Below are 26719 nucleotides of genomic sequence, written 5' to 3'. Positions count from 1 at the left end.
TGAGATGACTTTGTGACAGGAGGACATGCTTTTTACTGGAACTCTCTGAAGAGTCTTCCCAGAGACTTCTTGTGTCTGTGTCCAGAAAATGAAAAACATACCAAGCTTTCTTCATTGTGCATGTGTCCATATAAATATATCATGGTATTTGATTATGGTGCAGGTGCAGTGAAACTGTGTGTCTTATCTTGAGGAACTTTCTTGGGGCTGGAGTAGCCTAATAACATTGAATAGGAGAGCTTGGCTGTAACTGTGTTGTTTAGTTTGGAATATCCCTTTACTGTGCAGTAATGGAGCCTAGTCTAGCAATTAAATGTGAAGAAAGACTTCTTTCTTCATAGGCATGATAATGAAAGAGGAGGGTTTGAAGTGGGCCCTAATGTGGGATCTAGCAGTATACAGGCTTTGCATGGACTGTTATTGACTTTAAGATGTCACATGGATGCAGAAGTTAATCTTGTTGATTGCTTCAAGATGAAGTCATGTCCTGACATGCCTAGAATAACTAGGGTGGAGCTCCTCACTTGGTTGAGAAAATAACATGGGATAAATAATTTTCAAATTCCTTTGCTGGCTCTTGAAGGCATTGTCTAAGTTGTTCATGAAGATGTTCTATGTATTTGAAAAAATTAATGCATTTTCAGTATTCCAAAAGGCATGTGGCGTTTGAAAGCAGGTTATTCTTGGAAGTAAGCAAGCGTGCATGGAGCTGACTGTAGGATTGATCCCCTTATAGCGCTGTCACTTCCATGCATGCAAAGCTGGTGGTAAGACTAAGTCTTGCACTCCCAGTCAGTCTGTGGTTCTCCCCAACTGATAAGTTATTTTGACAGTGCAGAGAAGAGAGGGAAAATAATTTCTTTCTCTTACAAGGGGAATTCTTGTGAGTCTATACAGGTTTTTGAAGCAGTGTTGTGTGACATATCTAACATTTATGCTGCAAATTAAATTGCAAACCTCTTGTGGCTTTAAAATGCTACTTTAAGTTTTAAGTGAGTCTGTTTATAACAAATGTGAGAGTGTCGTAACAGTTATTGTCCAGATATATTCTGGGTATATGCAGACTTGAAAAATATAATTTGCTGTATGTGTGAAACCTGTCTGTAAGTACAGCATTGTTGTGAATTTTTGTATGCTGGCATATGTGATTCTTTATACCATTGCTCATAACAATAAGAAATCTCACTGAACTGAATGACATTGTTTTGCAGCCCTAATTTTTCTATATTTTGCTGTTGATGGAGAGACTTGAATATGGAGAATATAGATGTTAGTCTTCTTGGGACCAATGTCAAGTTGATATGTGCAGGGCAGTTCAGCCTGCACACAAATCTCCAGGTTTTGAGACCCAGCCTTTGTGCAAGGCTGCAGTGCTGTTAAACAATGGTACAGCAGATGCTCAGGGTGTTTGTGAGACAGGGGGAGGGGAGCACAGCACAGATTGATGGGCCATCTGCAAATATTTTTCCTAAAGAATCTGTAAGGCTAGAGAATCTTAACTGAAAATAGATGTCATTAGAGATCCCAGCCTTTCTGTGACCCTACTTCTGTCTGTATGGGGCAGAAATAGCTGTGTAGTTCGTACAAATGTTCCTGCTGACCTTTTCTGTTGTGTTCTGCAGTAAAAGTTGGGGTGGTACAGGAGGAAAGAGGCTATGATGCTCTTTATTTTCCTGCAGAAAAACAGGCTGCCTTCTAAGGCCTGGGTTACAAAGTGAAAGGTAGCAATCTTCTAAATTCTTAAAACATTTATACTGTGCCCTGGGAGCCTGTGGTACTGTAGGATAGTGGTCACATTGAGTAGCAGAGTTCACACCTTAAACTGCTAGACTTCTAAAGGTAAGGTTGAACTCTAGTGTTGGCTTTAGCATTCGGCAGCAACTTGGAGGTTGAGGGGCTTTTGCTGCCAAATGCATACAGTTCAGCTGCAAATTAATTATTCATGGCTTTCCTTTTGCTGGGGCTATGAGTAGTGTGAATCATCAAGCATCATCAGAAATACTAGAAAAAATATTATTGGTTTGCTGGCTGGTTTATGGCAGTAAATTTGGGGTTTTTTTCAATTTGAATTGAAGATTAGTTTTGGGGAAGCGCTAATTGTTTGAGGCTATAAGAGGTAGCAGTTTTTGGAAATAATGTCAGTGGAACCTTACCATCCAGGCCTTTTACCATCTTCAAATGAGTTTTTTAACTTTATTTGGAGAAAAAATTATGAAGTGGATATGTCAGAATGTGGGCATAGCTTATTGTTAAAGCTATATAATACCTTCAGTACAGTAAATCTTTTTTCATCTTCAATTCTTATCTTTCCTTTCTTCCTCTCACATTCCTCCATTGCTTGAATCCGAGAATAATGATGATGGGTAATAGTCCTCTTTATATTGTAAGGAAAGACCAAAGTATTTGGATCAAAGACACCTTAAAAGTTCAAAGTTCACCAAAAAGTTAACAGTCAGGATTTTGTTGCAATATGCTATTGTCTTTGTCCCTAGAGTGTTGTTCTTAACAGTCTTCAGGTTTCTCTGTATTGTTGTTGAAATGTTACTTCAGGTGCAGAAAATATTTGCAATTCCAAATGGGAAGTTCTTACTGTTGCTTGGTACAGAGTTGCTTGTCAGTGGCAACCTTCAAAGATGTGCAGAGGCAGCCTCGCTATGGGGATCAGTTTTCTGACAGCAGGTTACTTCTGTGTAAGGCTTGCACTGAAGCATGACGAGACCATAAATTGTGTTATTTAGCTAGCATTCTTCAAGGAGTTTTTTCCATTCCCAAATTTAGTCAAAGAGAAGAAGAAAAGCCACTGCCTCTTTCTGAAAAGTAGGACAGTGGTCTTTTTAGCACTTCAGGACAGCATTCTTGATCTTCTAACTCAATTGCAATTTTTTCTACTTCTGTTAATACAGTAAGAGCCAGCTAGTTGTGGCAGGACTCAGACCAGACGGTAGATAGGTGTCCTGGAGAAGGTAATTGGGAAGGACAAGATTGAGGGAGCAGAGTTTGTTTAGCCTGGAGAAAAGGAGGCTCGGGGGGACCTTAGCACTCCCTACAACCACCTGAAACGAGGGTGTAGTGAGCTGGAGGTTGGTCTCTTCTCCCAGGCAGCAAGTGGCAGGATGAGAGGAAATGGCCTCAAATTGTGCCAGGGAAGGCTTATATTGGATAATAGGAAAAACTTCTCCACTGAAACGTCAGGCATTGGAATAGGCTGTCCAAGGATGTCATGAAATCAGCATCCCTGGAAGTGTTCAGAAGGCTGTGTGGATGTGGCACTGGAAAATGTGGTTTAGTGATGAACACAGTGGTGCTAGGTTGATAGTTGGACTCAGTCTCTGAGGCCTTTTCCAACCCTAATGATTCTGTGGTTCTAAGGTTTCACAGGTTACTTGGTGCTGTCAGAATGTAGCATAGCAGTAGCGTAAGAAGAAATTTACATTCAGGTCATGTGGTCACCATGCCAAAGTAATTGAAGGCTTGATGAGTTTATTACCTGTTAGTGGGTCGGTATGACCTTATGAAAAATGCAGGATTCTGACACAAGTACTAGCCACATTCACTTTGGTTCAGTAGAAATTAGTGTAGTGTGGGTGAGTCAGTTGACGATTTTACCTACTGAATTACAAAATACTCTGGTTTTTTTCCTTTGGATTGAGTTGTGTGTCAGAGCTGTGCTGTGAAGATTTTTTGTAAGGGATCTCTGCTGTGAAACGGGTCTAACCCTTACTAACTGTAATGTGTTTTATATAATGCTTTACAAAATAAAATATTACCAAAAATAATAATAGTTTTATGCCAAAGCTGCTAGATATTATATAGATATATAGATATAATATATATAATTACATTGATATATGATTATTAAAGCTTTCTATGTGTATTGAATGATCTTCTCCTTTTGCACTAAGCAAAATTTTTGCTATAAATTTGGAGGAGGACATCAGGAATATATTTACTTCTTGGGATAATAACTGGAAACTCAGAAACTAAGCAGAAAAAAATGTATGTTTTGAAGTTACATTCTGGCTATTATATATGATCCACTGAAGTTAAGAAAGATTTGCTTAAACTAAGAAGTAAAGATTAATGATCGAGAGTTGAAAATTTGATTATTCTTTGGGCCCTGAATGTGATTGCAGACAGTATTGAAGCTTAGAATCTATTGAAAATGTATAAATAAGCTGATACACTTTTGGTTTAATATTGGTACTCTGATGCCTTTTATTTTGTATCTGAACATTTTCTGTTTGGGTCATTCTTTAGCTTGCTAGACTAAAGGACTGGAAACGCAATGGTGTGTGATGAGGTGCAAGCTTGTCATTCATACTATGCAGAAATTCCTAGGGACAGCCTTCATTACTTTAGCTTTCCTGTCTTGACACTGGAGATGGTCATGGAAGACCAAATCATGGTATGATCAGAATATGAAGCTTCTTTTAACAAACTTATGTAGAGATGTTCAAATTTTGCCAGTGGAGATATACTGGATTACAGTATGATCTCTGTTTTGCTAATATGAATAGCTGGGTGGGCTTTTTTCTGTTACATTTCTTAAACTGTGTTTGGTCCAAGTCACTCAACATTAGACTTCAACTGTGATGTACATGCAGTATCATGCAAGACACTGCATGCATATCACAGCACTTATCTGTAGGTCTAGTAGATGTGTTACGGTTTCCAAGTCTGTCTTCTTCTTTTTTGTTAGTCCATTTATTATTAACTATGCTGATAATTTAGTCAGTATAAACTATTTTTCTTGAGAACTTGGAAATTGCTCTCATCTGAAATGATGCTAATGGTGAATAAGTATGGTTTCGTTTAATCTGTTTTAATTAATGTATTTATTAGACATTGGAATGTTAATATTTCTTGTATTTCTCTTTCACTGAGTTAGTGGGGAAAAACAAGAATTGTAGCAAATTTTATTTTCAGCAGCTTTGTAAAGTACAGTTCTCAACATCTTGTGCATGCTTTTCACAAGACTGAAGAACAGCAAGTGATGTACTGGTTTATTTTGTCACAAACTCCACCTGAAAGCATTTTGTAAATGCTAGAAGGACTGACAATGGTGAAATGCATAGTTTTAAGTCTCCTAGTTCAACTTTCCTTCTTGATGAAATAAGATGATGACTGAATTCTTCCTGATAAAGTAGTACAAGTCTTGATTACAAATTGTCACCTCAGGAGAAGTTAGTTCTGTTGTTTAATGCCAAAAAGCAACATTATTTAAATAAAGTCTTATTAGTTTAGCTCTGTTCAGGAAGTCTGTCCATAAATACACTACTCTTCTTACAGTATATTGTCTATGGTAAAACCCCTCTCTTTCTTGTAGAGGAATGAATTTTGGTAGCACATCAGACCTGGGTGTTATCCACCTAGGAAGAGGTCTAACAAAACAATTAATGTTACGTTAAAACTGAAGAAATATTTTCCATAAGGGGTGAAAAAAGTCTTAATTCTCTGTAGCAATACCTGTAAAAGGCAAATGTGCTTGGCTAATAAAACATGTAACCTGATAAGCATTTGATTTAATGATGATTTCTGTTACTTTCTGTTATTTTATCGTGTTGGTAAACTGTCTGGTTTGTTTTTTTTCTTAAGTGTTATTTTTGAGAAATATTTTAGATAGTTTCTATTTGTTTTGCAATGCAATTGGTAGATCACGGCGTACTGTTTTTATTAATTTTATTTATGTCTGTCTTTTGGACTCTTCCTCATCATCTTTTTCTCGTTTTTCTGGTCTTTCTGTTGCCATCATGAGCACTGAGAGTATTAAGAAGACAATTTTCTGAAGTATAGGGATGTATCATTACTTGTGCCTCTCACTCTTCCTTCTTTCTCTTCTTATCTCCCGTTTCCTTGCTAAGAAAACATCTCTCATTGTTCTTTCTGTTCCTTTCAGGAACTGGTTTTAGTGCAGATGTAAATATAGTAGCAGAAAAGTTGGCACAAATTAATAGGGCCTCTTTGGTACTGGTGGAGGTTACAAGCTGGGTATTTTCAAGAGGTCCATTGTGTAGGCATATAAATACATTAAGTGTGCAAAATCTGAGGGTGATGATAAGTGAATGTAAAGTTCTAATTTTTAAAACTTTTTTCCCTAGGGAGAAGAAAGCCATAATTGATCCTTCTTTGTTCAAATACAAAGTCCAACCTATTAAAAAACACCTATATGAACCTGTTATTGTAAAAGCATCTCAACTAAGGTAAAAATTAGTATGTGGAAATAAAAAATTGTTCTTTGTAACTGTGAGTTGTGTAAGATGTTTTTGATAGAAAATGGCATGTTGAAACAATGTTAGATCTGTTAATTAAAAGCACTGGAACAAAATACTATAATGCAGGCCTTCTGTATCATGGATTCCAAGCTTTGCTAGCATTTACACAGGTACCAACTCCTTACAAGTCTCTACTTTGATTGGTGCACAGATGAGACCTGATGTTGTTGTTTGCAAAAATCAGATTAGTTACGCGGTGTGCAACAAGCCAATAATTGCACACTCGAGAGAGACACTGATTATTTATTTCAGAGATGTGCAAGCCTAGGTGATCAGTGGTATTCCATAAGTCAAGCACATTTTAGCAAGCAAAATATTAGTGTTCATTGGCTACAAGTTACATCGTTCTCTTATTAATTAGTATCTTGTTTTCTATTGGTTAATGATTCCAATTAATTGATTAATTACCGCATCTTACGGTAATTAGTTCGCATGCCCAGTCTTTCTCTTTAGAGTCAGTGAGTTTCTTGTGCCAGTGGTCCCGAGTCAGTGGCTGCAGATTTCCCCTGAAGAATTACCTTTTACCCAGTTGGAGCTGTTTCAGTACAGTTGCTTGGTTGGGTTTCTTTACCTTGGGAATTCTGCTTAGGTGTCTTTGTGACCCCTAAATTCTGCATTCTTTATGCCCACTGTCCGTGGGCATTCTTCTTCCTGAGTTTTGTTAACCTCCCCCTAGGTCTGCCTTAACAAGGCAATTCTACTAACAAATAATTTATTTTTCTCACACCTGGATGTCATTTATAGTAGTTAAGAACCAAGGTCTCTGTTTCATGTGTTAAATTTCCCTTTGTGCTGATTAGGCTTGAAATCAGTATGAAGATCAAACATCAAAGAACATCCTTTCTTAAGAAAATTTTTATATATTCTGCAATTTGCAACACTATGACTTCTGATGCCTTGGCTACTGTTGTGATTGATGGAGTAGGTGCAAAAACCTGTGAAAACTCTAATAATAATAAGCTATTGGCATTGTGAGCACTCTGGTAGTATTGCTGGTTTGAAATGTTGGAGCAGACATTGGCAATCAGATTGATTTAAAATAGAAAGATGTAGACGTTTTGCTACTTAAATAACAAATTTGTCTCAAATTTAGTTAAAATACATGTTTAGAGTAGATTGTGCATCAAAACTTTATATAAAATGGGTGCTGTAAACAAACTTCAATTTGTGTGATTACAAATCATTTAGTTCCAGCACAAATCAGGATTTGTTTTTTCATTAACTCCTCCTGTATAGTGAAGTTTTTTCCTTCCCATGAAGTAATGCAAGTTCCTGGGAATGCCAGGAGCCAGTGGAGTGCACGCTGTCCTCTAGAAAGAAGTGGCATGGCTTGACTGAGTAGGGTGTGAATTCACCTTGTCATTTGTTGACTTGCCTCCCTGCTTGAGAGATGTGAATGCTGCTTTCCTGCTGTCCCTGTTTGTTTGTTTGTCCTCCCTCTCCTGAAACAATCAAACTTGAGTTTTATTTAGGAATTTTAAGAAGTATTTGGAGGATCTGCCGTGCATCAAAAGAGTGTTTATAAAAGAGGACATAACAGAATCTTCAAAATAAAAATTGCAGATGCACAAACCAACTTTCATGTACTGCTTGGGGTTGTTTTATTCATATAGAAAATTTTAATTCAGTTGGAGTTTCACGGAATGGTTGTTAATTACAATAGTAAGGGTATATATAATAGTAATTAATAAATAATTAAGAAAATAAGAAAAAGATCAATCATATGGTCTGTCACATGTAATCTTGCACATACTTTTGACTGTATGTAAACACTGATTAAAAATCTTAGTTGAGAATACTACCTTTCTTTCCTAATACAGCCGGAGGAAACATCTCTTTTCTCGTGATAGACTTAAACTTTTTCTGAAACAACACTGTGAACCACATGATGGAGTAATTAAAGCTAAGGTAAGCAAGAAGAAATAATTTATTGGATAGAATATTGACACTATTTAGTATTTTTTTGCTCTTCTGTATTAGCTGCTCCTTTTAAAAACGACATCAGATGTAGGTTTTTGTAAGTATAATATACTTTTCCAAAATCAAAGGTGAATAATTCAACTTTTTGTTCAAAAACGGGTTTTTGACTTCTGCTTATAAACAAGCTTGTAATTTTTCTGGGCATGAATCAGAGTTCTTTAATTTCTTTTTTGACTACTAGGTGTTAAAAAAGTACCCAAAATAAAAAAGAACATTTACCTACAAAAATTTTATTTGTTGAAACATAATATACTTTTGATTAGTCTAGCACATGAATTGTTTTCATTCTTCAAGATACGCAGCTGGTATTTCTAAGTCAAATAAAAATGAACTGTTTCTGTGTTGGTACAATAAACCAATGTTATTCTGTTCTAACGTTTTTAGCTGGAAAATGTTTTATAATAGATTGAATTCAGTCTCCAGATCTTCAGTGAGACAAGTACCAGAGTTTAGGTGGCTGGAATGGGTTTTTGATAAGGCCTTGGATGTTGACTGTGCATGTTTTTGTAATCTTGGGTATATGGCGATGCTTAGTACAACTCAGACTAAATTTCACATCTTAGTGGGCACCAGATGACTGAGAATTTGAGCAGCTTTTCACACAAGGCAGCAATTTCCCTTGCCTTGCTTGCTGTACCACAAGAGATCCTGAGCTCCTTCACTGTGTATTGCAGCCTTGACCCTGAAATCCTTGCCATCTTCTTGTTTTTAGAAGGTAGCAGGGGTTTTATTATGTCTGTTGTTTTCTCATACAGCTGTTTAACTGCTCAGTCTGCACAGGAAGGCTCGGAGAGATGAGAGTCAGTGAGAGTCTTGCCTCTGAAAGTTGTGGAAAATAACAAAGGCAATGAATTTCTAAATAAATTTGTAACTCTAGAGTCTGTCTCTTCTAAAGAAATGGAAATAGAAGAAAATAGAGCTGAAAGGGATAAACCACCCCCATTCCTTGGGCTTGTTAGTGGTCATTCTGACACAGCTCACTTTACCACATTAAGGACTTGTGATCTATTAGTGATGCTTTCTGGAGCTTCAGGAAAACTGTTATATTCTGTATATGTATTTGTCATCTTGTCTTTATTTGGGCTTTCTGTGGAGTGTCTTCTTGTCCTCTTGCTGATTGCCTTGCACTTCAGTTGTGTGAACATGTCCTATTTGGAATGTCTCCTTTATATCCTTCATCTGTATTGTCCAATAGGGGCAGATTTCCTGAAGTCAGCAGGTTGAGAAAGTAGATTTGAAAAAGAAACTTTGACAGTTTGGAACAATCTTCCTCCAGAAATAAGTACCTGTCTAATAGAGAATTATGTAATTTTTCAATAAGTTACATTTCTGCTGATAGCTGTCAAAATTTATTCTTGATGCACTTCAGTAACTTGCTGGGAAGACATTGTCCAGCTGTGTTTGCTAAAAGGCATATAAAGAAACATCATCTTACCAAATGAAGCCAAATTCTAGTTTCAGATGTGCTACATGCATTTTTATCATTATCCACTTGGTAGATTAACTCTTCATTTGCACTGTTTCAGAGCTTTATTTCTCATCCTCAGTTAAGCAGTTGTGGATATGGTTACTCTTATTGTCTTATTTTGTGAATTAATGATTGTTTAATTAGTTTAGATTAATTACTTTATATTTATTAAAAGGTAAGAATTTCACCATGAATATCTATTTTCATCTTTCTTACTAAGGCAACATCAATTGAAAAATACAATCTAGCAGAGCAAAACTTCTCCTATTTCTTTCCTGATGAACCACCCACATTTATCTTCAGTCCTGCAAGCAGACGGCGAGGGCGACCTCCAAAGAGGGCATCTGCAAGTCTTGTAAGTAATAGCACTTTTAATCCCAGATGAAGACACATCAGCATTGTCTAACAAGTTCTTCCATTTGTCTGAATTTCCAGGTCTTTTGAAATACAGGGTTGACATTGTGCTTTTTTTTTATTTTGAGGGCAGTTGGGATATATTCCACAATTGCTCTTAAAGTAATTGCTTTATATCTAAGCTGGTGAAAAGGATCATGCTTGATATGTTATCTTCTTATTTTTGTCATTATTTCTGGGATCCCATCAAGAAACTAGTTTTTCAGTGTGTTGTGATGACAGACAGAGTACTTGTCCATTCTGAGATCAATAAATAATTTGCTAAAAGGCTTTCATTTGAATTCTCAGATAAAATTATATACTTGCCCTCAGATTACAGGTATGTTGCTTGCCTGTATTTAAACACCGAGACTCTTAGTCACTATACTACTTCATTGTATTCTAGAGAATAGTTGAAAAATTTGGAATATCTTTTGCTGGTCATTTCACTGTAGTTATTATGTTTTGGTTTTTTTTCTTTCCACTTCCAAATTCTCTATCAGGAGGACAATATTACACCTAAACAAAACACCCCAGGAAACAAAAGCAAAGTATCAAGGGAAAGGGCAAGGTTCCAGAAGCAAAAAGATGATGTGCAGGCCATAGGTAAGTTGAAGTTTACTCATATCACCAGTAGAACCAGTTTTTGCAGGTTTGAGAGCAGGCCATAATTAGAGTGTTTTTGGGGTTTTGCCTTTAAAAGGGAAAATTGATTAAGAGTGTACTGCCACACCACTGGCTAAGTGCTCCTTTCAGTAGTTAGCATGCTTGTTTCCTGGTTTTATTTTTTTTTTTCCTTGTTAGTTGACTAAATTGAGGAAATGTAGGGAGATTGTGGTCCAACTGTGTTGATTTCTCTCTCATAAATAAAGAACTAAATAATTTTTGTAGATGCTTGGATGGTGAAGTCGTGTGTAAATTTTACCAGCTGAAGGTATATCAAAGCATGAAGGTGTAACACAAAAATCGTTTGTCCATTTATGTATTTTCCTCATATAACAATCTCAGAATTTAAAACAACTGAAATATATTCTGAATTTTTTTGGTTTAAAAGAGCACAAATCACTTCAGAGATTTTTGGTTTGGACTGATTGAATTATTTTGACTTAATTTTGATCTGTTCCTTATCAATTTAAATTTCATTTCAAATGAAGTAAGGGGACCCATATGCCTTTTGTTTGGGTTTAACTAGATAAACTGGTATGTCTTATTGAGGACAAAGGTCAGACAAGGACATATTCTTCTGGATTGTAAGGACCCATGTCCTTCCTAAGGAAAGGCTTTCATCTGTGGAAGTATTTTAGTGAAGTTCTGGTTCCATTCCCTTTCATTTCCTTGAATATAGAATTTTTTATGATGGCAAGGACATTTAGAAATTACCTAGTCCAACATCTGCCTAAAGATCAGCAAAGTTGTCTGATGGTGCTTTGGGCCTTTCCTTTATAGGAGATGAGGACACTAGAATTTCATGTGTTCCATTAAATTTGTGTGTCCACATTCTTGCACAAGAAGCATCTGTTTGTTCATGTGCTGTCAATGACAGCGTAGAGTCAGGTAACAGCTGATCAGCATCAAAGCTGCTTCCTTTCCTGTGTGGACAGAAACTGCAGCTTCTAGAAGACTAGTTAAGACACATTTTCACAATGTGAAAAGGTGGCAAAATACCAAGTACCTTGATACATTAACCTTCTCAGTATGTTGAACACCTTGGGGATCAGCTTCAATTCATTTGTTTGCCAGGTAGAGACATTGCTGGTTTGTGCAGTAGCTATCTGTAGAAGGAACCTAGCCCATTTTCAGAATGTTATAGGAAAATATAATAAAAGTCTTTCTTGTTATTACTATCCACTTGGTAAGAGTAAGGATCTTTTTTCATTTCGTTCACTTATGATTCTAGCTTTTCTGTTTATTCAATTAAAACAGTAAGATCTACTTTTGTTTGTTAGCCTGTGTGTGGGCTGATAGGCACTGTCTGTCCACAGGAAGTAGAAATTTGAGTCCTGTTGTTCTACACATGACTGCAAAGAAATCTGCATCTCTTCAGGCAGTAGCATTTATTTTCATTTAAAGTTCAGTTTAAACTGTGCAACTGAAGTAAAACTTGAACAAAACACACTGAAATACTACACAGGTTTCAAATGTATTGACTTTAGTAATTCAGTAATAACTAAATATTTAAAGATCACTTATTTAAATGTTTTTACTATCACAGATATTTCACAGATGTGTGCTTCACCTGGTTGTGACATGCTTTTATTTAACGAGTCATTACTAAATATGTTGCTGTAATTATATGTTGGAATCATTTCTCATCTTTATATGTCAATTGATAGAAACTAATAAACAAGTAATAACCTTCTGTATACTCATAAACCCAGATATATTTAACTTTATCACCTGTTGACAACCTCGTAAACCATGTCTAATACAAAGGCTTGGAACTGTGATTGTGTAAAGAACTTCCAAGTGTTTGAATTTCTGGTTGGTGTGGAAACAATTCAGTCTTCATAACAATACCCTTTTCGTATGGTAATTATAAAAATATCAGTCTATTTATCAGTTAAAACTAACATTTTACAAAAAAATGACTTAAGTTTGTTTTTTTTCCTTTATAGCTTTTGAAAAAGCTAAATTAAAACAAGAGAAGGCAAATGCTATAGAAGCTAGGAAAAAGGAGAAAGAAGATAAGGAAAAGAAGAGAGAAGAATTAAAGAAAATTGTGGAAGAAGAAAGGATGAAAAAGAAAGAAGAGAAAGAGAGACTCAAAATAGAAAAGGAAAAAGTAATGCTTTTGAAGTATATGTGTTTCATATAGGAACATGGCTTTCTAGTTTCCTTGTTTCTTTGTCTCTGTTTCAAGTTATTTTCCATTAATCATTTTCAGTTCCTAGAAATGCACTTTAGACGAATAGGCAGTTACAGGACTTGATGATGGGTTGTATTTCTGGTTGGCATTCTCTATAATCTTTGCTTACCAAAAGTTCATTTTGAATTTGAACTGACTTCAGAAGTAATGTGGTGGGCTTGGGGTTTTTTTTGTCAATAATGCTAAAACGATTTGATTTAGTGGTTATCTTCTCTTTGAAGAATCTGTTCTGCATCAGATTGACAGCATATCTAATGGTTCTGCGTTTCTGTGTGGATTCTTTGGATGTAAATTGCTAAATAACTTTCTGTCAACTTGTATATGAAGAAATTATATATACACATTCACTATGTTATTTTCATGGTCTTTTTTGAGGCAGCTTTCATATATGCTGTCTAATTTTTGATATTTTTTCTTCAGCCACTTCCATTAAAAAGAAAACAAAATCCAAAATATGCCCCAACAAAAGCAATAACTAATTCAACAGAGTATCACCTCATTAAATATTTTTGCCAATCTCATTTTATACAAAACAAAAATGAATAGATTACTCCGTTCTAATTAAATGGGATGTTTTACTTTTCAGTGTGATTGAATAGTAAGTGGTGTAATCTTAGAAATTGCAATAAGGCCATGTAACAATATTTATATACAACTGTGACTTTTTTTTCAGGAAAGAGAGAAGCTGCGTGAGGAAAAAAGAAAATATGTGGAATACCTGAAACAGTGGAGTAAGCCTAGAGAAGATATGGAGTGTGATGACCTTAAGGTATGATTGAATTTGGAATAGCTGAAGACTGTAGTTTGCAGGGTCCCCAGATGGATTAGATTGCCTAATGCAGAGGCAGATGTAGATCTAATTGGAATGGTAGAGGCTGTGAGTCACCTGCAGTGTGTAATATGCATTTCCCAGTGGCAATGTTAATAGGATCATCTGCATTTTCAACCTCCAGAAAAGCTTACAGGCTGTGCTCAGTCTACAATGGAGTATGTTCAGAGTGCTGGCATTGCTGACTGAAGGGTATTGAGTATACTTGATTCTTCTGCTAAGTATACAAAATGAGCTCACTTAGAAAAATGTGAATTACTTAAAAGATTTGAGTAATGAAAAAAACTAAATTTTTGGCTGCAAAAGTTAGAAAATACATTGGCTTATTATTTCCTGTGGCATTCTTTTAATTGTACCTGTAGCAATATCCTATATATATTCTATATATCATGTTTAATGAGCATCTTCCATGATGATACTGGAAACCTGTAAAAAGTAACAAGAATTTGCTTCTCAAAGAACTTAGGTTTCACATAAGAGTATAGTGTGGCTGTACATAACAGAAGCTTTTCTAGTATTATATGTTTATGTACGCTTTATTGGGATTCATTTTGACAGGGGATAGAGAAAGGGGGAAAATCGTCAGAAACACAAGGATGAGAGTTTGAGATACACAGGGAAATGTAACAAGTGCAAGGAGGGCAAGTGGAAATAAGGAGAGTGGTAAATAAGTTTAAGTGAAAGCAGTGATTGGAGGAACATGAGAGCTGAACATATTTGCAAGGAGAGCTGTATGGCCGTTGAAGATGGGAGTGAAAACTCCTAGCTATGTAGAAAAGGAAAAAAACCTGAAGAAAAGGGGAGAGGGCCATTGCTGAAAGGAGCAAGCTGTGAAAACAGTGCTGCTGTATTTCTACTGGAAAGAAAAAAGGGGGAGGTGGAAAAGCAATGTCATCACTACAGTGAGACTGCTGTGCTACTCTCCCCACTCTACTTTGTGCCAGTGCAGCCTCACCTGGAGTACCCTGTGAGATTTTGGCCACTGCAATATAAGAAAGACATTAAGGTATTTGAGAGTGTCCAAGGGAAGGAAAAAAGGATGGTGAAGAGCCTGGAGGAGAAGCCATATGAGGTGTGGCTGAGGTCACTTGGTCTATTAAGCCTGGAGGAGACTGAGGGGACACCTTGTCACAGTCTACAGCATCCTTGTGAGGGCAAGAGAAGGGGCAGGCACTGATCTCTTGTCTGTGGTGACCATGACAGGACCCAAGGGAATTGCCTGAAGCTCTGTCAGGGGAGGATTAGGTTGGGTATTAGAAAAAAGCTTCTTCACCCAGAGGGTGGTTGGGCACTGGAGCAGACTCCCAAGGGAAGCAGTCACAGCACCAAGCCTGATGGAGTTCAAGAACCATTTGGACAATGCTCTCAGGCACAGGGTGTGACTCCTCACATAGATGGTCCTGCACAGGGCCAGGAGTTGAATCGAAGATCCTTGTGGTTCCCTTCCAACTCAAAATAACATGTTATTTTGTGATTCTCTGAATTGAGAAGAATATAAATAAAGATGATTTTAGGTGGGGGGACTGTTTTTGAAAAGATTCCCTTCTCTGGGAATTTATTCAACATCCTTACTGTGTTCTTCTGAAGCACGGTAGCATAGTAGCATTCAGCTTGCTTCTTTTTAGTATTTCTGAACTACCACATATGTGGATTAGAGACATTGTTCTGAAAATTATTCAACTATATGTGCTAAGAAACAGTAAATGAAGACAGATCTTGAAGAATTAAATGAAGATAGTAACTTCAAAATCAAACTTTGTGTTAGGCACTGTTATCTGTGATTTGGAAGTGGTGTCTCTGTTAAATGATGTTTTAACGTCTTGAGCTACCATAAGTGCCTTACAAATGCAAAAAACCCAGTACAGCACACACAGTTGTTAGATGTGATCTTGCATATCCTAGTATTAGAAGGGTGTGTTTTATGTGAATGTGTTAGGGTTTTGGTTTGCTTGTCTTTGCAAGCAGTCATAAGTAACTTTTAAGACTATGTGTATTTTTGCTTGTCCAAACAGTTCAGAAAACTGAAATTCAAAAGTCTTGTGAAATAATACAGGTATAAAGGAAAAATTTTGACAGTCAGTGTTCTTAACTTGTAGTGGGATTAACTTAATTTAATAAAGATACAAACTTCATGGACATGAGTAAACTTCATTCTCAAAAATTTTACATTCAAGTTGCATGCTCTTTGGTTTCCAAAGTTAGTACTATCACCAGTGTTAGCATGGTAACTGATCATGTGTCCTGTGGGACTCTTTTTAGTAAAATGTAGAGAAACTCAATGAATATATTCCTTAGAATAATAGACTCTCTGGTTTTAATCACTTGTGCACTTTGGACAAACCAAATCTTGTATTAAGTGGTCCCATTTGGTTTGCAGGAACTTCCCATTCCAATGCCAGTGAAGACAAGACTTCCTCCTGACATCTTTGGTGATGCTCTGATGGTTTTGGAGTTTTTACATGCTTTTGGGGAACTTTTTGATCTTCAAGATGAATTTCCTGAAGGAGTGACTTTAGGCAAGTTGTGGTTTATGTGGCAAGGTGCCCCATTCTGGTGGTTTCCCTTTTACCAAATAACCAACATGTTAAGTGTACACAAGTACCACTGCTACAAAATTTTCTGTGTGGCTTTAATCTATCAGTGCTAACACATGCTTATCAATCCAGTTTTCAGTTCATAGTCAATTCCAAGGGACTTGTAAAATCTAAATTAATTTTGGTGTAGAAGTTGTTAGTCTGCTTATCAAAATATCTACTTGTACTTTTTTCTTGCAATTATATATTAAGAAAACAATGCTTAGTCAGCACTCTTTCTGGCACCATCACTCTAGGAATATATGCAGTAAACTATGGAAACGTCATTTAATTATCATACCTGAAGGGAAAAAAATATTTTCATTCTTCAGTACATAACTTTTTTTCCAACTTTGCGGCAAAAGTGACACTTGTTAAACTTTATTCACAGAGGTTTTAGAGGAAGCTCTTGTAGGAAATGACACTGAAGGCCCACTATGTGAATTGCTGTTTTTCTTCCTGACTGCCATCTTTCAGGCAATGGCCGAAGAGGAAGAGGAAGTGGCCAAAGATCAAATAGCTGATGCTGAGACCAAAGGTCAGATCTTTAATTTCACTGCTGAAAAGCTGAAATTGCACTGTAATTAACTTTAAGCTGCATGATTTGTGGCACTCCTCTGTTTAACCTTGTCTTATTATGCATGGATATTGTATGTAAATGGGCTTGTTTTTTCTCTTTTATCTGAAATTGAAGCCTTAAACTGGGTATGGACCACAGAGTCTGGGGAGAATAGAGAAAATGGAAGCTCATTGTTGCTATGATTGTATCCAGCACAGCATAATAAGCTTTTAACAGCATTGCTTGTGTTTTGGAGGTGCAGGAAGTATCTTTACCTTCTTCCTCTTCCTCCAGCACTGTTACGTGTTTCTCCTGAGGGTCAGGAAACAAGTCATTTTCCTATGTCTTCTCAAAGATACCTATAAAAAATCTGTACCTAACTAGATTAAAAACTAAAACTCCCCAACACAACTGTAATGGGGAATTGAATATTCATTGTCCTTCAAGACTTGAAATTATACGTCCACAGCTCCTGGATAATACCATGCGTGTTCTTTCAGTAAAGACTCTCACAGCACTCTGACTTTGATCTTTGATGTTGCCCCCGTTTTCAGAGGCATTTGGTGTATACTAACCTCTGACCAGAGGGAAGTGCAGGCTTTGTTGCAAATTTGTAGTCTTGTGTTTATGGACTGCCAAATTTGCTGACTAAAGGGGATGCTTTGACCCATCCTACTAGCCTTTATTTCATTGGAGGTAGGTGCATAAGAGCACTCCCTGTTTGAGGTCAGATAAATTCTGTGGTGCCCCTGCAAGCCAGATGTGTGAGTTACATGAAGGTTCCTTTAATTCCTCCCTTGAAGATTGTTTATTTTCATGCTTAAGATTTGTGTCCAGTCTATAAATTATCTTCATGTAAAGCATGGGCACTGTCTTCAATAACAGAGGCTGTTCTTGTTAATTGAATAAAGTTATAGATTTGAGACAGCGTTAATAAATTTAGACTGTATTTTACTGTTTAATTTAGCAACTAAACTGTATTTGTTAACTACTATGAGTATTGCCTTGGCAATACAAGCAAGGATTCCATTATCAGGTAATCATAGAATAGTTGATTAGATTCTATATTATTCATATGGCTGATCAAAAAAACATAATGTAACTTTGATATTTTAATTTGACATCATGGGGCTGCTATTGCAAAAGTCTGCCATTTTGTTTCTAGTTTAGCAGAGTTGTGGGTAAGGCACTTCATTTATTATGTTTTTCTTTTCTCAGAACTTTAATTTCTTGTCACTCTTGTTTAGACATCTTCTTTCCCATAAACGAATTACATAGTCTTGGCTTTGTAATTCTGGCTAACCAGACTAGCAGTAGTCAGCATGTTTGCTCAGTTAAATTCTGTACAGGCAGCGTTTCTGCAACAGGGAACACCGTGGATATGTGGTTTTGGGGCCTACAGTACTTTCTCCAACTGTGTTGCACAGTTAAAGTGAGAGGGGAGGTGCACAGATTGATTTTGCAGTGTCTGGGTGACAGTTTTCAAGCAACATTAAGCATCGTAGAGGAAAGACTCTTGTGGATTTGCATTTTATGTATTGTTTGTGGGTTTATTTTGGCTTGGTGACTTTAACTGCTTAATAATTTGGATTTGAATAAAGTGATATTGTTGAAACAGCATACAGTGCTGAAAATCCTCTGCCAGCCCTCTGGAGAAATATCTGTAAGTGCTGAGGAAACCTTTATTTAAGAAACAAGAACTTGCTATTTCTCCCTTTCACTTTCCTAATTTCCTGATCAGTTTGCTTATGTATGATGATCATTAAGTGCAGGTGCTTGATTTGGTAAATTGTGATTAATTTGTAATGTCTTAGTAGTTGTGTTTGTGCAGAACAGGCTGTATCTGAGTTACAGATAGAAAGTGTGAAATGAATGGTGATAGCCAGTATCAGCATACATGGTTAGTTTGAGTTATGCTTCCTAAAAACAAAATTATGATAAGAAAAACAGTTCATTTGAGAAAAGGAAATACAGGTGTTCTTGCATTGCTACTTGTCTGCGCTTTCAAGTGTGTTCCTGGATTTGTTCTTGCTGCCTTTTGTTGTCATTGTGCATGTTCTGTGTGTTGCGGTTGCTTTAACAGCTTATGTGGTGGTCTCCCTGTATATAGCATGTGGTGCATGCCCTTAGCTTTTAGTTGGATTTGTTTAGTTGCATTGAAGGATCTGTAAATTTTTGTTTGGATGTTGAATTGAGTTTTGAATACATTGATGCATCTGTAAATACCATCCCTCTTTTCGCTTTGTCTGCAATTCTCAAAACACAGCTTCCTTTCCTCCCCTCCACAGTACAAATTTTAATTTGCACTAGAATAAAGTGTTTATTTCCTTAAAGATTTAACAGAGGCTTTGGATGAAGATTCAGACCCCACAAAATCTGCACTGTCTGCAGTTGCAACTTTGGCAGCTGCATGGCCCCAGTTACATCAGGGTATGTGTGGGTTTCACTTATTGTTTTATTATTGTTATTATTTTGCTCTGTATTTTAAAGCACTGCTTTTATATTTATGTACATTTAAATGTCTATATAAAATAACTGTTCATTCTCCTCAACTGTAGGCTGCAATTTGAAAAACTTGGATCTTGATAGCTGCACTCTTTCTGAGATTCTCAGACTTCACATTCTAGCATCAGGTGCTGATATAACATCAGCCAATGCAAAATACCGTTACCAGAAGCGAGGAGGGTTTGATACTACTGATGATGCTTGCATGGAGCTGAGATTAAGTAATCCTGGTCTCTTGAAGAAACTTTCAAGTACCTCAGTATATGATTTGTTGCCAGGTAATAAAAGACAGCACATGTTAGAGATTATTAGATTGCTTGATAAGTGATCAATTTTGCAACTGCTTCAGACTAATAGTAGTTAAAATTTTCTGTGTCACAGACCAGTTGAGTTTGGAAAGGATCTCTGGCAGTCATATATAGACCAACACCTATGCTTCAGTCCCCACAAGCACACCCCACCACATCAGGGATTGCAGAGCTAGGCAGTCTCATTACTTCTTTCTTTTCTTTCATCTCATTTTAAAAATGTTAGTGTTACTTGCATAAGGGGATCTCTGTGGAGGAAGCACTGGCGTGTTTGATTCAGCCCTTGCTTTTTTTCCCCCTGTGTGTATTTGGATCTTTTGTTCATTATTTGGAAATGGAGAAAAATTTCTATCTACCATTCCTTTATCTCTATTTTGAAGATAATATACTGCATTTTACTACTTCTTTCGTTGGTAAAAGTTAATAAATTAAAAATGTTTGTGTCTCTGAGCCAAGCAGATATGTTTTCAGGAAGTGTCTCTGCAATTGCACCTAGTGCACTACAGATGTTTATTCATTCACTTGTTCTTAAGTGAGAACAAATCCAGTCTGGAGTCTGTAAGAGTTAGGCTTATTATCAGTTGCATAGTGAAATATAAACATTGGTCCGAATTTTATTAGGAGAAAAGATGAAGATCCTTCATGCTCTCTGTGGGAAGCTTCTGACTCTCGTCTCCACTCGAGATTTCATTGAGGACTCTGTGGATGTGCTGCGACAAGCAAAACAGGAGTTCCGGGAGTTAAAAGCGGAGCAGCACCGCAAAGAACGAGAGGCAGCAGCAGCAAGGTAGAACTAAGATATGGAAAACAAATTTTGGTACTACAAATGAGATTAATCCCTTGGTTTCAGAAGGCATATGAGAAACAATAGTAATGTTTCTGTTCTGTGCTGGTTTCCTGGGACAGTACACAGGATTGAAGCTTAGTTGTGCTGAATGTTGTGTTTTCTCATGTCGCTGCTATTTTTGGATGATGTTTTAGTATAAAAGAAAAAAGATGTGGACAGACCAGACAGTAGATGAACTGCAACTGGTGTTCTATATTCTTCTTCCTATTAGGATACGTAAGAAAAGAGAAGAAAGGTTAAAAGAACAAGAGTTAAAAATGAAAGAGAAACAAGAAAAGCTGAAGGAAGAGGAGCAAAGAATTTCTGCTGTAGAAATATCTGTTGGGTATGATATATAGAATTACTATGATGTATATCATATAGCACTTTTCAGCTCTGTGGCCAGACTTCACATGTGTAATTTCATTGACTTGTTAATATACAAAGGTATTTTAAAAGTATATTGTCCTTAATGTTTGTTTTAATTTTATTCATAGAATTGGTAAAAAAGTTACCTTGTAAAAACTGCCTCTGTTTCTGTAGGGTATTAATTATATTTGCTAGATAAGGCAAAAATGTGTAACAAGCATTTTACAGAATGGTCTATACATTTTGGGAAGGAAAATTTTCTTAGACATGAAAAACATTTACAGCAATAGAACAACACTAAGATGTGTCCAAAAATGATCTAATTATAATAATGATACTCTTCAAACGAAAGTGTGGGTACCAAAGAGTAGGTTTTAGTCCTTCGTATAGAACTTCATATTTACAGTTCAGTGGGTCTCTTTTGGGCTTGAATATGGTCTGTGATTTACAGTTTATTTTTTAAGAGCATTATAGGTATTTTACTAGTGAAGTATTTGGGAGATGAAAGTACTCTTTTTGTCAAAGATGCCATATTTTATTGAGCATTTTTTATCATTCAGCTTTTATTGCATGGTTGGTTAGTCACCTTTTGTTTATTTTGCTATGTCAGGGAGGAGGAACGGGAAGACCTTGATACTAGTACAGAAAGCAAAGAGATGGAACGTAAAGAGCAAGACATGGACACAGTCACAGAGGATGAAGAAGAGCTGGGACCAAACAGAAAACGACGGAGAGGTAGTCCTATAATGAATCTGTGTGTACCTGTGCACCTGCATGCATGCACCTGGCAAGCTCTTGTGTTTTATAGTAAAAGTATCAATCTTTGCTGTAATTCTCTTTTAAGGAAAAAGAATCACACTTGAACATGATCATAAAGGGCTATTAAGCACATGGAGCCAGCCTGGTGCAGTTCTTATTATCAATTGTATGTTCTTTCATACTTCTGTTTCTTCTTGTTTTCCATACGTGCTGTGTGGATTCCTCTTTTGTCTAAAACATGTTATGGTGTTGTCTAACAACCCGTTACAAGTACTTGCTCTCGAAGAGAGAGTTGTAGGAATTTCATCTCATAGGAGCTGGTGTGGGTTTGATTTTTTTTTTTTTTTTTTTTTTTTTTTAAAGTAAACTGCAACACTAACTGATATTTCAAAAGAAAACGTTAGATCAAGCCATTTGGGTGTAGTTTGCCTTTAATGAAGCAGCATGGCTCCTCTACAAGAATAAAACCAGACTTATGCCTAGATTTAATTTCCTCAGCAGTATGCTAGTAGGAACTGCAGTGCAGTAAGTGTGCATCCTGCTGTTGCTAACTAAACATAGATGTCACCACAGGAGGATGAATTGTTGATGGCTTTGGGCTGCTAGCTCATCTGTGTCTTTCTGCTGGGAAGGCTTTGTGCTGGTGTCCATGCCAATGAAAGTCCTGGATGATTGTGGACTTAAGTTGCAAACTTGTACAGTTCCTAACAGTATGTGGGATGGAAATTCCAAGTCATTCAGTTATACAGATGTACATGTTTGTTACAGGTTTGTCATGATGGCAAAGCAATGAGATCCTAAACAGAATTTCAGGTTTCTTAAATACCTGTGTTTGAGACATTGTGACTGGATGACAAACAAGTGTTATTATTTCATTCCTACACCTAGGGAGCTGAAAGTCACACTGGAAACATGTAGAACTTGAACGTTGGCAGCACCTTTCAGGTTGCATGCATTGATTATGAATCATACTGGTCTAGATGACTACCAGGACTTAATACTTTGGTAAACTAAAGATGTGAACTGAAATGTTTTCAGCTGGTACAAATTGAGGGGTAAAAATAATACTAAATACATTTAAAAATTAAAGTGATCAAGTAAGATACCTGAGTTTGCCATAAAAGCTGCTATGTAGGAATCCTGGTCTTTTTTGAGACCTCTGGGGGTTTAAGATCATCATTTTGAGTATGATAAATAAAGTCTGAATCATAGTTTGTATTCAGTAGTGAAATTACTAGAACTTTACTTTATCCTTATGTTTCTATAATAAATTTTGGTGTTCTTAAAATTTTGGTTCTTTTTTGTATGATATTGAGGATGACATATTTGTATCATGTTGAAGTGTCAGTAAATGAGATTTAGTCTAGTTTCTGTAAAGGGAAGGTGTATTTAAAGTGGCTACCCAGTATTCAAGGGAATGAGGGTTAATAATTTGAGCTTTTCTTTAATAAAACCAGTGCTGTCTCTTGACTGAGCTGATGGTCTTTGACAGTGTAAGTTTGGACAACCAGAAAGGGACAGAACCAAAACCTGCCCTTTACTTGAGATTTGGTTAAAAATTGTAAATTAATTGTTATCATACTTCTTTTAATTTTTTAGGAAGGAGAGGGCAAAATGGATATAAAGAATTTACAAGACAAGAAGAGACCACTTGTGAAAAAAGTGAACCGCTTACTGCTGAAGATGAAGAAGCTTTAAAACAGGAACAACAAAAGAAAGAGAAGGAACTGTTAGAAAAGATTCAGAATGCAACAGCCTGCACAAATATCACCCCGTTAGGTCGTGACCGTCTGTACCGCCGCTACTGGATTTTCCCTTCTGTTCCTGGATTGTTCGTAGAGGAGGACTATTCAGGTCTCACTGAAGACATGTTGTTGCCTCGAACCTCTTCCTTTCAGAATAGTGGACAGTCGTGCACAAATGAACCTCAGGTATTCAGTAAAACTGGAGAGTCTTTGAAATCCTCTGAATCTACCTCCAATGTTGACCAAGATTCACACACCAGTGTTGTTGTAGAGGTGCCAAGGCCAGTATACAAACCAAACCGTTGGTGCTTTTACAGTTCTCGGGAACAACTGGACCAACTCCTAGAGGCTCTCAATTCCCGAGGACATAGGGAGAGTGCCTTAAAAGAAACTCTTTTACAAGAGAAAAGTAGAATATATGAACAATTAAGCAGTTTTCCTGTGGAGAAATTCCATATTCCAGGTAAATGAAGGGTTCTTGGTCTTAATTTGCTTCTACTGATAAAACTTCTATACAATATTATAGAAACCTCAATTCTAGTTTAACTGTAATTTCTAAGCTTTTAACTTTTTTTTTAACTGTAATATTCTTAAGCTTTTGTTCACTTGATGGAAAACATATTTGGGTTTTTTCCTTCCTTTTTTGCTTTTTTCTTCCTGCTTGACAGACCTTTCTGTTATTTTCTGGTGTTTCATGCTAAAAAAAAAAAGGTAATTTTTCTGTGATCTTACTGCTTAGTAAACTGGGATTGGCTTTTAAACAGACAACTTTAGGAAGTAATTTTAACTTTGGAAAAAGATTAACAGGGGAATAAAAGATACTACGTGCTAAAAAGCTACGTAGCTGTGTTGGTTGTAACAGGGATTAACATCAGTGCAGTGGCATTTTGTGATATTACTCTTTCCTGGGGTTTTTTCCCTTTTCTTCCTTTGGCAAACACTCAGTACAGAAGGAAACAGCAGGATAGCAGATGTTTTTATGGATTTTTAAACATAGGAGTGCGCTGAAAACGATCCTAGATCTAGGATTTAGGAGTTTTTCCTTTTTCTCCTAGCCAAGTATTTTGGCATTTATTGGCTCCAATCGCTGATAAAATTCTGCACATACAGGCTTACAGCTGGCTTGCTTATGGCGTGTTGGTGGGCAGACAGTGTTAGCAAAGTGAGACTCCCTAGGGTCATGTCTAAGAAATTGCATTTTGCTTTTAGTTATGACAAGTTACCTTGAGGATCTGGGGTTATCTGTATTGGGGCAAAGGAGAATTATTCGCAGCAGACACAAATTCTGTTTTCCTGGAATATGTATGCTAGGACACGTTGTGAGCATATCAGTTATTTAAATTTATAACTAATCTACCATTTGTTTTGGTGGAAACTAGCACAGAACAGAGTTTTTGCATAGCAATTAAGCTTTATTTTGAGGCCTTTTTTCTATATTGGGGTTTTGGTTTTTTTGTAAGAAAATCTCCATCTTCTGATATGTTTGAGTTTGTACATATGGTTCCTTATTTTCTTAATCGCACCACCTTTATCTGTATTTTGTGTGTTGCTTTCTGCTCTGAAGAAACTTGATGTCCACAGTCACAGATTTTTCTTCTCTTTCAGTGTTAGAACTGTAGAATAACTTTGATTTTTTTCATTAAAAATAAGGGGCAGCTTTGAAGTGCACTCTAATAGAGACCAAGAAAATTCAAATGCAGTGGTCGAATACCAATGGTGCCACACCACTGTGTGACAAGGAGGGATAAATAGCTACGTGTAGCTGCACTTGGTTGGGAGCTTTTCTGCTGTGGACTCCAGATGCTGCCCTATTGCCTTCACTCAAATGACTTGCAGGACAAGAGGGATTCTCCTGCACTGTAGACTGTGCTTCTGCCTTTTCCAGTTCCTGCTCAAAAGAGCATGGAAATAAAGTTGATATGTGCTATTACTCGATTGTATTCCAGTATCCACTAACTTTTCCTTGTCAATTATTTGAAAAGCAGCTGTTGCTTTTCTAGTTCTGCTCAAGAAAAAATACTGCATTTCTTCTTTGCTTTTAAATCAAAGAGGATATTTCCCACATCTAGGCATCACAGTTGCTAATCTACATTTTGAGAGTATTTGCATGATTACTTGCAGTTATAGGGAAATGTTTCAGCAATTGAGAGCACCTTAGAAATTCATCCTGTGCTTTCTTAGCAACAGCTTTATTTATTGTATTTATTAAATACCTCTTAAATTGTTGTATGTACCTTCTTATCATTGCACTCAAAGGTTTTAAGGTAAATCCTGTGAACAAAAATGTTCACCACCCATGCAGACTTGCAAGCACTAATTTAGGATTTGGGCAGACTTCCAGCTCTTTACTGTGGCTTTTGAGTTTTTGCATGAACTTCGAGTTCTCTTGGGAGTAGATTTTTACTTGACAGCCCATCATCATCAGCTCTCACCTTGTTTTCATAAATTATCATGTTGTCTTGCTCCTTTTTTCCCCTGCCTTTAATTAGAGGACACAGTCAGTCTTGTTTGTGCCTGTATCATCTTATCTTTTTGTTTTGTTTTAAGGTTAGGTTTTTAAAATAGATTTTATCTTGCCTTGTTCTGTTAGGTTTTATGATTTTCAGTTGCACATGCTTATTTTAAGCGTTTCTATGATAGATACGTGCAGGAAAGACAGTTGAAGAGTTCTCTTGTAAAGTAAGAGCAATCAAGTAATAGAAATGTGACTTTATTCTCTCTTTTTTTTCTCCTTGCACTTAGAGGAAGGTTGGTGTTACTTATCTACTACTTTCAAAAGAATTTCAAGATAAAAAAATTGCTTTTAAGTTAGCAAGGATTTCTCTCATGTGTTGTTATGAGTGGATGCCAATCATCTGTTGGCCATCATTACCCTGCTTGGTTGAATCAGATACCTTAGTTGGCACAGGTATTGGTGTTGGCACCTAGCTACAAGAAGGGAATTTTGAATCCATGTATTCAGCTTGTTCTGTCTTGTACTGTCGTTCTCTCTGCCAACAGCTGCTTTAAAGGAAGATGATCTGCTAACACCAAATTACTTACTGTTCTTACAGAAAAACCTCAAAGTGACGTCAGACCTCCTATAGGACGGGGAAGGATCCAGAATATCCACGATGGATCTCACCTATCTGCAGAGAAGCAGCTTGAATTGAGACTTAGGGACTTTCTTTTGGACATTGAAGACAGGATCTACCAAGGAACATTGGGGGCTATTAAGGTATTTGTAAATGATAGAATGTAGGAACATAGTGGTGCCATCAAGTCTGT

The 26719-nt window shown here is 36.7% G+C and overlaps 1 protein-coding gene across 3 annotated transcripts in view; it reads left to right on the top strand.

Moving 5' to 3' along the window:
* The window catches only part of BAZ1A (bromodomain adjacent to zinc finger domain 1A), a 64950-nt gene that overhangs the window by 21096 nt on the left and 17135 nt on the right, over window positions 1-26719 (top strand). For all 3 annotated transcript variants that reach the window (XM_088167282.1, XM_088167283.1, XM_088167284.1), the window contains 15 exons: window positions 6099-6200; window positions 8093-8180; window positions 9941-10075; window positions 10617-10719; window positions 12729-12895; window positions 13653-13748; window positions 16186-16324; window positions 16773-16919; window positions 19275-19370; window positions 19499-19723; window positions 20375-20540; window positions 20812-20925; window positions 21559-21683; window positions 23307-23915; window positions 26506-26669. In XM_088167282.1, the coding sequence (XP_088023408.1) occupies window positions 6099-6200; window positions 8093-8180; window positions 9941-10075; window positions 10617-10719; window positions 12729-12895; window positions 13653-13748; window positions 16186-16324; window positions 16773-16919; window positions 19275-19370; window positions 19499-19723; window positions 20375-20540; window positions 20812-20925; window positions 21559-21683; window positions 23307-23915; window positions 26506-26669 (2476 nt within the window). The remainder of the gene's footprint in view (window positions 1-6098; window positions 6201-8092; window positions 8181-9940; window positions 10076-10616; window positions 10720-12728; window positions 12896-13652; window positions 13749-16185; window positions 16325-16772; window positions 16920-19274; window positions 19371-19498; window positions 19724-20374; window positions 20541-20811; window positions 20926-21558; window positions 21684-23306; window positions 23916-26505; window positions 26670-26719) is intronic.

Source organism: Sturnus vulgaris, chromosome 6, assembly GCF_052056855.1.
Source record: "Sturnus vulgaris isolate bStuVul1 chromosome 6, bStuVul1.hap1, whole genome shotgun sequence".
Lineage (NCBI taxonomy): Eukaryota > Metazoa > Chordata > Aves > Passeriformes > Sturnidae > Sturnus > Sturnus vulgaris.
Note: the sequence above shows the minus strand (reverse complement) of the source record. Positions and strands in the feature narration are given on the sequence as shown.